Source organism: Salmo trutta, chromosome 22 (genome assembly GCF_901001165.1).
Source record: "Salmo trutta chromosome 22, fSalTru1.1, whole genome shotgun sequence".
Taxonomy (NCBI): Eukaryota; Metazoa; Chordata; class Actinopteri; order Salmoniformes; family Salmonidae; genus Salmo; species Salmo trutta.
In genome coordinates this window covers 50,580,739-50,592,340 of record NC_042978.1, presented here as the reverse complement: position 1 = coordinate 50,592,340, position 11,602 = coordinate 50,580,739, and the positions used below count along the sequence as shown (strand labels likewise).

Here is an 11,602-nt window from a genome sequence, read left to right as displayed (position 1 = left end):
CTATAAAGCAGTATGGAGCAGTATAAAGCAGTATAAAGCAGTATAAAGCAGTATAAGCAGTATAAATCAGTATGGAGCAGTATAAATCAGTATAAGCAGTATAAAGCAGTATAAAGCAGTATAAAGCAGTATAAGCAGTATAAATCAGTATGGAGCAGTATAAATCAGTATAAGCAGTATAAATCAGTATAAGCAGTATAAAGCAGTATAAGCAGTACAAATCAGTATAAGCAGTATAAATCAGTATAAGCAGTATAAATCAGTATAAGCAGTATAAAGCAGTATAAAGCAGTATAAATCAGTATGGAGCAGTATAAACAGTATAAGCAGTATAAAGCAGTATAAGCAGTATAAATCAGTATAAGCAGTATAAATCAGTATAAGCAGTATAAATCAGTATAAAGCAGTATAAAGCAGTATGGAGCAGTATAAATCAGTATAAGCAGTATAAATCAGTATAAGCAGTATAAAGCAGTATAAAGCAGTATAAATCAGTATGGAGCAGTATAAAGCAGTATAAATCAGTGTGGAGCAGTATAAAGCAGTATAAAGCAGTATGGAGCAGTATAAAGCAGTATAAAGCAGTATAAATCAGTATGGAGCAGTATAAATCAGTATAAGCAGTATAAAGCAATATAAAGGATATTGCCTGAAGCGGCATAAAGCAGTATAAAGCAGTATAAGCAGTATAAATCAGTATAAAGCATTATAAATCAGTATAAGCAGTATAAAGCAGTATAAGCAGTATAAGCAGTATAAAGCATTATAAATCAATATAAGCACTATAAAGCAGTATGGAGCAGTATAAAGCAGTATAAATCAGTATGGAGCAGTATAAATCAGTATGGAGCAGTATAAAGCAGTATAAACAGTATAAAGCAGTATAAAGCAGTATAAGCAGTATAAAGCAGTATAAATCAGTATGGAGCAGTATAAATCAGTATGGAGCAGTATAAATCAGTATGGAGCAGTATAAAGCAGTATAAACAGTATAAAGCAGTATAAAGCAGTATGGAGCAGTATAAAGCAGTATAAATCAGTATGGAGCAGTATAAATCAGTATGGAGCAGTATGGAGCAGTATAAACAGTATAAAGCAGTATAAAGCAGTATAAGCAGTATAAATCTGTATAAGCAGTATAAATCAGTATAAACAGTATAAAGCAGTATAAGCAGTATAAATCAGTATAAGCAGTATAAGCAGTATAAAGCATTATAAATCAATATAAGCACTATAAATCAGTATGGAGCAGTATAAATCAGTATGGAGCAGTATAAAGCAGTATAAGCAGTATAAAGCATTATAAATCAATATAAGCACTATAAATCAGTATGGAGCAGTATAAAGCAGTATAAGCAGTATGGAGCAGTATAAATCAGTATAAGCAGTATAAAGCAGTATAAACAGTATAAAGCAGTATAAAGCAGTATAAGCAGTATAAAGCAGTATAAATCAGTATAAGCAGTATAAAGCAGTATAAAGCAGTATAAAGCAGTATAAAGCAGTATAAGCAGTATAAATCTGTATAAGCAGTATAAATCAGTATAAACAGTATAAAGCAGTATAAGCAGTATAAATCAGTATAAGCAGTATAAATCAGTATGGAGCAGTATAAAGCAGCATAAAGCAGTATAAAGCAGTATAAAGCAGTTTAAATCAGCATGGAGCAGTATAAAGCAGTATAAATCAGTATAAATCAGCATGGAGCAGTATAAAGCAGCATAAAGCAGTATAAATCAGGATAAGCAGTATAAAGCAGTATAAATCAACATGGAGCAGTATAAAGCAGTATAAATCAGTATAAAGCAGCATAAAGCAGTATATGGTGAGTAGAGCAGTCTTTACCTGGTGGGGCGACTCTGTCCTGGTAGGTGGGTTTGTAGTTACTAAGGGTTAGCAGCAGGGCCTGGATGGTCCCAATGAAAATCCCAGCCAAGCATCCATAGAAGATCAGGTAGAACAACAAGATTTTAACTGTGGAGAGAAAGACAAGGGTTAAATTACAAATGGACATATACTGTACATTAGTAGTAGATTATGTACTGATGTAGTTTATTAGCAGATCCCCATGAATGGGTGAATGGGTGAAGGAGATCTTGAGGTGACTTGACAGTAATACTCCATCTTTCCCCAACATCCTGATATAGATCAAATCAAATCAAATGTATTTATATAGCCCTTCTTACATCAGCTGATATCTCAAAGTGCTGTACAGAAACCCAGCCTAAAACCCCCAGACAGCAAGCAATGCAGGTGTAGAAGTACAATGGCTAGGAAAAACTCCCTAGAAAGGCTGGAACCTAGGAAGAAACCTAGAGAGGAACCAGGCTATGAGGGGTGGCCAGTCCTCTTCTGGCTGTGCTGGGTGGAGATTAGAAACCTAGAGAGGAACCAGGCTATGAGGGGTGGCCAGTCCTCTTCTGGCTGTGCCAGGTGGAGATTAGAAACCTAGAGAGGAACCAGGCTATGAGGGGTGGCTAGGAAAAACTCCCTAGAAAGGCCAAAACCTAGGAAGAAACCTAGAGAGGAACCAGGCTATGAGGGGTGGCCAGTCCTCTTCTGGCTGTGCCAGGTGGAGATTAGAAACCTAGAGAGGAACCAGGCTATGAGGGGTGGCCAGTCCTCTACTGGCTGTACTGGGTAGACCAGAGGAACCAGGCTATGAGGCGTGGCCAGTCCTAGATTCATCCTACCAGGTCCCCTTTAAACATTCTGTCTAAATTGATTCTAACTGGATATTCCAGTCTTAGAATACGGTGTTGGTGCTTTCAGGAAAGCTTCCCTACCAGGGAGAAACTCTACAGAAAGCTTCCCTACCAGGGAGAAACTCTACAGAAAGCTTCCCTACCAGGGAGAAACTCTACAGAAAGCTTCCCTACCAGGGAGAAACTCTACAGAAAGCTTCCCTAGCAGGGAGAAACTCTACAGAAAGCTTCCCTACCAGGGAGAAACTCTACATGAAAACCACCATTAGACGTTTCACTGACAGGCTGCTGAATGGAACACGTCTGGGTTTTACAGGCTGCTGAATGGAACACGTCTGGGTTTTACAGGCTGCTGAATGGAACACGTCTGGGTTTTACAGGCTGCTGAATGGAACACGTCTGGGTTTTACAGGCTGCTGAATGGAACACGTCTGGGTTTTACAGGCTGCTGAACGGAACACGTCTGGGTTTTACAGGCTGCTGAATGGAACACGTCTGGGTTTTACAGGCTGCTGAATGGAACACGTCTGGGTTTTACAGGCTGCTGAACGGAACACGTCTGGGTTTTACAGGCTGCTGAACGGAACACGTCTGGGTTTTACAGGCTGCTGAATGGAACACGTCTGGGTTTTACAGGCTGCTGAATGGAACACGTCTGGGTTTTACAGGCTGCTGAATGGAACACGTCTGGGTTTTACAGGCTGCTGAATGGAACACGTCTGGGTTTTACAGGCTGCTGAACGGAACACGTCTGGGTTTTACAGGCTGCTCAATGGAACACGTCTGGGTTTTACAGGCTGCTGAATGGAACACGTCTGGGTTTTACAGGCTGCTGAATGGAACACGTCTGGGTTTTACAGGCTGCTGAATGGAACACGTCTGGGTTTTACAGGCTGCTGAATGGAACACGTCTGGGTTTTACAGGCTGCTGAATGGAACACGTCTGGGTTTTACAGGCTGCTGAATGGAACACGTCTGGGTTTTACAGGCTGCTGAATGGAAGACGTCTGGGTTTTACAGGCTGCTGAATGGAACACGTCTGGGTTTTACAGGCTGCTGAATGGAACACGTCTGGGTTTTACAGGCTGCTGAATGGAACACGTCTGGGTTTTACAGGCTGCTCAATGGAACACGTCTGGGTTTTACAGGCTGCTGAATGGAACACGTCTGGGTTTTACAGGCTGCTGAATGGAACACGTCTGGGTTTTACAGGCTTCTGAATGGAACACGTCTGGGTTTTACAGGCTGCTGAACGGAACACGTCTGGGTTTTACAGGCTGCTGAATGGAACACGTCTGGGTTTTACAGGCTGCTGAATGGAACACGTCTGGGTTTTACAGGCTGCTGAATGGAACACGTCTGGGTTTTACAGGCTGCTGAATGGAACACGTCTGGGTTTTACAGGCTGCTGAATGGAACACGTCTGGGTTTTACAGGCTGCTGAATGGAACACGTCTGGGTTTTACAGGCTGCTGAATGGAACACGTCTGGGTAACATCTCACAGCAAGAACTGGCAAATCTGGTGCAGTCCATGAGGAGGAGATGAACTGCTGTACTTAATGCAGCTGGTGGCCACACCAGATACTGACTGTTACTTTTGATTTTGACACATTATTCCATTTCTGTTAGTCACATGTCTGTGGAACTTGTTCAGTTTATGTCTCAGTTGTTGAATCTTGTTATGTTCATACAAAAAACACTTCTCTACTCTACACTTTTCTATTCTCCCTCTACTCTAACTCTACACTTCTCTACTCTAAAGCTACACTTCTCTACTCTAACTCTACACTTCAATACTCCAACTCTACAATGCTCTACTCTAAAGCTACACTTCTCTACTCTAAAGCTACACTTCTCTACTCTAACTCTACACTTCTCTACTCTACACTTCTCTACTCTAACTCTACAATGCTCTACTCTAAAGCTACACATCTCTACTCTAAAGCTACACTACTCTACTCTAACTACACTTCTCTACTCCAACTCTACAATGCTCTACTCTAAAGCTACACTTCTCTACTCTAACTCTACAATGCTCTACTCTAAAGCTACACTTCTCTACTCTAAAGCTACACTACTCTACTCTACCCTTCTCTACTCTAACTCTACAATGCTCTACTCTAAAGCTACACTTCTCTACTCTAACTCTACATCCGCTTTGTGTTGAACTGAATCTCATTGACCTCTCATGATGCAGTAATAACGTAGGGCAACAACACTATCAGTCACTATGGGTCTTTGTCAACAGTTACCAGTCCCTCTCCTCTGTCAGCCTCATTTACAAACATCCCTAAACTCACACCTCACCTCACCTCACCTCACCTCACCTCCCCTCCCCCACCACCAACCCAGCCGGCAGGCAGGCAGGCAGAGACAGGTGTGGCTAGACAAGCAGGCAGGCAGAGACAGGTGTGGCTAGACAAGCAGGCAGGCAGAGACAGGTGTGGCTAGACAAGCAGGCAGGCAGAGACAGGTGTGGCCAGACAAGCAGGCAGGCAGAGACAGGTGTGGCTAGACAAGCAGGCAGGCAGAGACAGGTGTGGCTAGACAAGTTCATTTCTTTCCCTGCTTGTGAAGGTGACCACCTGGCATGTAGTAAATCAACCCATGTTTTCAGTAGTTAATAACTGTTTAACCATGTAGAGGTGTAGATAACTACTGAAACTACTTTTTTTTAGGCAACAGATTTACCTCATTTTCACTTGTAATCATCTTTTTTTGTGTGTTTAATAGGATAAATGAAGCATTCGGTCAACATCTGACTACAGAGTGATCTGTTCTTGCAATTTGTATTCTATGACATTTCAGATTTAGATATGATCATTGTTCACAAAGTAGTTTGAAGTAACTTTAGTTACAAAATATGATTTACTTAAGGGTAGCTTCTTCCAGTGAGAAGTAATTGATAGCTTGGTAAACTATACTTTCAGAGTAGCTTCCCCAACACTGATTACAACACAACCAGTGACTAAACAATCTACAGGAAAAAACATTTCATATTGCATTGTGTGTGTGTGAAAGAGCTGCAAACAAATCACATTTAAGGTGACTATAGGCCAATTCTGTTTTTAACATGTATCTTTACTTAACTAGGCAAGTCAGTTAAGAACAAATTCCCCAGATAAACCTGGGGCCAATTGTGATACAGCCTGGAATCGAACCAGTGTCTGTAGTGATGCCTCTAGCACTTCCCGAAGTTTATTAATTTATTAGTCTCTCAACTCCATGCTTTTCTTCCACACCCACGACCAGGCTAAACTGCTCACGGTGACTTACTCAATTCAGACCATTATCTCTGACTCTCTTGTACAAGGTGAGCATTATCAAGTGTTAAACATCTACATTTTATTCATAAACCTTACTAGTTTAATTGGCCAATAGGAGACTTGTTGAATTCAAATTTTCTCTCTCTCTCTCTCTCTCTCTCTCTCCCCCTCCCTCCCTCCCTCCCCCAGAGCAGCGGTCGGGGAAGACAGACATGGCTTCCTGTTGTGAATGGACAACTCCGACATTTCTCAAGGCAGGCAGCACAGAGATTGATGAGATGATCTGTATTGTACGTTTAAGGAGTATTGGTAAAAGGGGGTATTACACTGTCATTGGTTACAAGTGTCACCAAAATACAGAACCTTTTCTTTGACGATGATCAATTGTGATTTGATGCAACAATGAGATGGTGCCATTCAGCCAGCCCAGTCATATATACTATATATATATGGCTCTGAGGCAGACTAGCCAAAGGTTTATCCACGCGTCATAACCACACAATTTGAGCTTTTACTTCTAAAAATTCGCCTTTCCAGAAACAAAGTCTCTCACTGTTTCAGCTTGCTATAGACCTCCTTCTGCCCCCAGCTGTGCCCTCGAAACCATATGTGAATTGATTGCCCCCCATCTATCTTCTGAGCTCGTGCTACTAGCTGACCTAAACTGGGACATGCTGAACACCCCGGCCATCCTACAATCTAAACTTGATGCCCTCAATCTCACACAAATTATCAATGAATCTACCAGGTACAACCCCAAAGCAGTAAACACCGGCACCCTCATAGATATCATCCTAACCAACCTGCCCTCTAAATACACCTCTGCTGTTTTCAACCAAGATCTCAGCGATCACTGCCTCATTGCCTGCATCCGTAATGGGTCAGCGGTCAAACGACCTCCACTCATCACTGTCAAACGCTCCCTGAAACACTTCAGCGAGCAGGCCTTTCTAATCGACCTGGCCCTGGTATCCTGGAAGGATATTGACCTCATCCCGTCAGTAGAGGATGCCTGGTTATTTTTTTTAAATGCCTTCCTCTCCATCTTAAATAAGCATGCCCCTTTCAAGAAATTTAGAACCAGGAACAGATATAGCCCTTGGTTCTCCCCAGACCTGACTGCCCTTAACCAACACAAAAATATCCTGTGGCGTTCTGCATTAGCATCGAACAGCCCCCGTGATATGCAACTTTTCAGGGAAGTTAGGACAAATATACACAGGCAGTTAGAAAAGCCAAGGCTAGCTTTTTCAAACAGAAATTTGCATCCTGTAGTACAAACTCAAAAAAGTTCTGGGACATTGTAAAGTCCATGGAGAATAAGAGCACCTCCTCCCAGCTGCCCACTGCACTGAGGATAGAAAACACTGTTACCACCGATAAATCCACTATAATTGAGAATTTCAATAAGCTGGCCATGCTTTCCACCTGGTTACCCCTACCCCGGTCAACAGCCAGGCACCTCCCACAGCTACTCGCCCAAGCCTTCCCCATTTCTCCTTCTCCCAAATCCAGTCAGCTGATGTTCTGAAAGATCTGTAAAATCTGGACCCCTACAAATCAGCCGGGCTAGATAATCTGGAAACTTTCTTTCTAAAATTATCTGCCGAAATTGTTGCAACCCCTATTACTAGCCTGTTCAACCTCTCTTTCGTATCGTCTGAGATTCCCAAAGATTGGAAAGCAGCTGCTGTCATCCCCCTTTTCAAAGGAGGGGACACTCTTGACCCAAACTGCTACAGACCTATATCCATCCTACCCTGCCTTTCTAAAGTCTTTGAAAGCCAAGTCAACAAACAGATTACCAACCATTTCGAATCCCACCGTACCTTCTCCGCTATGCAATCTGATTTCAGAGCTGGTCACAGGTGCACCTCAGCCACGCTCAAGGTCCTAAACGACATCATAACCGCCATCGATAAGAGACATTACTGTGCAGGCGTATTCATCGACCTGGCCAAGGCTTTCGACTCTGTCAATCACCACATTCTTATTGGCAGACATGACAGCCTTGGTTTCTCAAATGACTGCCTCGCCTGGTTCACCAACTACTTCTCTGATAGAGTTCAATGTGTCAAATCGGAGGGCCTGTTGTCCGGACCTCTGGCAGTCTCTATGGGGTTGCCACAGGGTTCAATTCTCGGGCCAACTCCCTTCTCTGTATATATCAATGATGTTGCTCTTGCTGCTGGTGAGTCTCTGATCCACCTCTATGCAGACGATACCATTCTGTGTACTTCTGGCCCTTCATTGGACACTGTGTTAACTAACCTCCAGACGAGCTTCAATGCCATACAACTCTCCTTCCGTGGCCTCCAACTGCTCTTAAACGCAAGTAAAACTAAATGCATGCTATTCAATCGATCACTACCCGCACCTGCCCGCCCGTCCAGCATCACTGCTCTGGATAGTTCTGATTTTGAATATATGGACAACTACAAATACCTGGGTGTCTGGTTAGACTGTAAACTCTCCTTCCAGACTCACATTAAGCATCTCCAATCCAAAATTAAATCTAGAATCGGCTTCCTATATCGCAACAAAGCATCCTTCACTCATGCTGCCAAACATACTCTAGTAAAACTGACCATCCTACCGATCCTCGACTTCGGCGATGTCATTTACAAAATAGCCTCCAACCCTCTACTCAGCAAACTGGATGCAGTCTATCACAGTGCCATCCGTTTTGTCACCAAAGCCCCATATATTACCCACCACTGTGACCTGTACGCTCTCGTTGGCTGGCCCTCGCTTCATACTCATCACCAAACCCACTGGCTCCAGGTCATCTACAAGACCCTGCTAGGTAAAGCCCCGCCTTATCTCAGCTCACTGGTCACCATAGCAGCTCCCACCTGTAGCACGCGCTCCAGCAGGTATATCTCTCTGGTCACCCCCAAAGCCAATTCCTCCTTTGGCCGTCTCTCCTTCCAGTTCTCTGCTGCCAATGACTGGAACGAACTGCAAAAATCACTGAAGCTGGAGACTCATATCTCCCTCACTAGCTTTAAGCACCAGCTGTCAGAGCAGCTCACAGATCACTGCACCTGTCCATAGCCCATCTGTAAACAGCCCATCTATCTACCTACCTCATCCCCATACTGTATTTATTTATTTATCTTGCTCCTTTGCACCACAGTATCTCTACTTGCACATTCATCTTCTGCACATCTACCATTCCAGTGTTTAATTGTTATATTGTAATTACTTTGCCACCATGGCCTATTTATTGCCTTAACTTACCTTGTTTGGACTCACTGTATTTAGACTTTTTGTTTTCTTTCTTCTACTGTATTATTGACTGTATGTTTGTTTTACTCCATGTGTAACTCTGTGTTGTTGTATGTTGTCGAACTGCATTGCTTTATCTTGGCCAGGTCGCAATTGTAAATGAGAACTTGTTCTCAACTGGCCAACCTGGTTAAATAAAGGACTTGTTCTCAACTGGCCTACCTGGTTAAATAAAGGACTTGTTCTCAACTGGCCTACCTGGTTAAATAAAGGACTTGTTCTCAACTGGCCTACCTGGTTAAATAAAGGACTTGTTCTCAACTGGTCTACCTGGTTAAATAAAGGACTTGTTCTCAACTGGCCTACCTGGTTAAATAAAGGACTTGTTCTCAACTGGCCTACCTGGTTAAATAAAGGTGAAATAAATAAATAAAATAAATACAAAATGTGGTCATACTGGCGCTCGATAATACAGAGGGGGGTAGTTTATGTAGACAAACACAGAGTACACGCCAGAAAACCTTTTGCTTTCAAAACGTAGATCATTTAATTGAGCTTCTGAATTCAATAAAACCATTCGGAGATGAGCAACAGTTTTGAGAAATAAACCTAAAACTTTTCAGTAACAAGCACTATTTGAGGTGGCAGAATTCAGGAAACTGACAATCGTTGTTCCTGTCACCCACTAGAGCTCGTCGTTTAAATGTGTATTTTTCTCCTTATTGTGAAATCCTTCGGTAATAATCGTCCTTGTGGCAGAAAACAAACGGTAGGCTCTGTGGAGTGGAGGAAGACAACGAGCTAAACAGCAGATTGGCAGCAGTAGCTGTCTGCTAAGAGAAACTTTTCTTTGGGGCCCTGGAGAGAAACCATGTGTCGTCAGCTTCCTCTTCCTATATAGAAAAAGCGCCGAGATAAAACCAAATGTTCATCATAATAAAACACACCTACCGAAACACGTCTCCCGCTCGATTACCGAGCGAAACCGTACAAATCTAACGTCGATGCCACCGTGTTACGTTACAAGCTCACCGGGAGAGCAGGAAAAGTCGTTTATTGGTAAATCAATGCTCATTGTTTCCCACATTTACATGAGATTATCTCTAGTCCAGAACAACGACAGCAGGTTTAACGGACTGATCACCTTGACTAACCTTCAACTATGATGCCTATGAAACATCAAGTATTAGGATAAAAACACCTCATTACCGACGTTATGGATGTTCCCCTGTCATTGTGAAACATTATTTTGTTCAAAAGAAACTAGTTGATATTCGTCAACTTGATCGTGTGTATGTGGACTAACTATGTGACTAACAAGCCATTTTGGCACCCCGGTCCCCATGTTAGTTGCAATCCAACCCTCCGGTATGTATCCCAGTTATCAGTTATCTATATGTCCTTCACAATGACCTCTTCCTTTCACTAACGGATCGATCCCGAACAGGGACATAAATAACGTTCTCTGGACCTACAAGTATATATGAAAACGACGTTTTAGACGGTCCGGATTTTATTCGTTACGTTTAATTGTAATCTTATCTCGTCGATAGGTTAGTATGGTTCTTTTACACATTAGTTCATAGTCTATTTCACAGTTAATTCATTGAATGTGTGTTTTTTTTCGTGTACTTTTCCATTGAAAGTGAAAGTCACGATGCTACAAGTCAAATCTAACTGGGTCTGTATTTTGTCAATCAAGAAATGGGAGAGAGTCTGGAAACCTCCGTGATGTTACAATATTCAGAGGAATACACGGACAGCTTCTGGAAACAGAGCTCGGACACTTACCATTCTTTATCCCCGAGTTAATATCCCCTTCTCCCCTCCAAAAAGTAGCTTATTACGGATGTATGTACTTACACCAACTGCCACCAGTGCGTCCTAGAAACTCCTTCCTTTCCGAGTTCCACAGAAAGCTCTTCCATCCACCGTCTCCATCTTTATTTGCCGACATATTCTTTTTTTTTTGCTTTTTAATATCACTTTTCAATTAAGGTGCTCTAATGGGCTTAGGTACCAGATTCCCAAACTGTCCCCTTGTACAGAACAGTAAAAGGACCGCGTCGTACCCGGCTCTCCCTATTGTACCGCACACTATTTCTTCTCTTACGGTAACCGACTCCGCCCGCGAACTCTTGTAATAAGTTACCTACAAAGAGAAGGCGGGGAGGGCTAAACTCTCTGGCAAATCACAAACAGTCATCGGTTTGCGTAAGAATCGTATGCAGGGGGTGTGGGGGGGGACTGCCCCCATGAAAAGCGGGTCGCAGGCGGGTCTAAACCACATCCTGAGAACACACATTTATAGAATTCTAAAACTACAATACAAATTACAATTCTGTTGTGACGTCATAAAGCAGCGCGACATTCTAGGATCATTCTTGGAGTTCTATTTT

The 11,602-nt window shown here is 42.6% G+C and overlaps 1 protein-coding gene across 1 annotated transcript in view; it reads right to left on the bottom strand.

The window, feature by feature from the left end:
* The window catches only part of LOC115158906 (sodium/potassium-transporting ATPase subunit beta-233), a 40,624-nt gene extending 29,249 nt beyond the window's left edge, over positions 1-11,375 (bottom strand). Inside the window, exons 1-2 of the mRNA XM_029708332.1 lie at positions 11,067-11,375; positions 1,846-1,974 (exon numbers count right to left, since the gene is read on the bottom strand). Coding sequence (XP_029564192.1) covers positions 1,846-1,974; positions 11,067-11,160 — 223 coding nt within the window. The 5' untranslated portion in view covers positions 11,161-11,375. The remainder of the gene's footprint in view (positions 1-1,845; positions 1,975-11,066) is intronic.
* Positions 11,376-11,602: the final 227 nt, after the last annotated feature.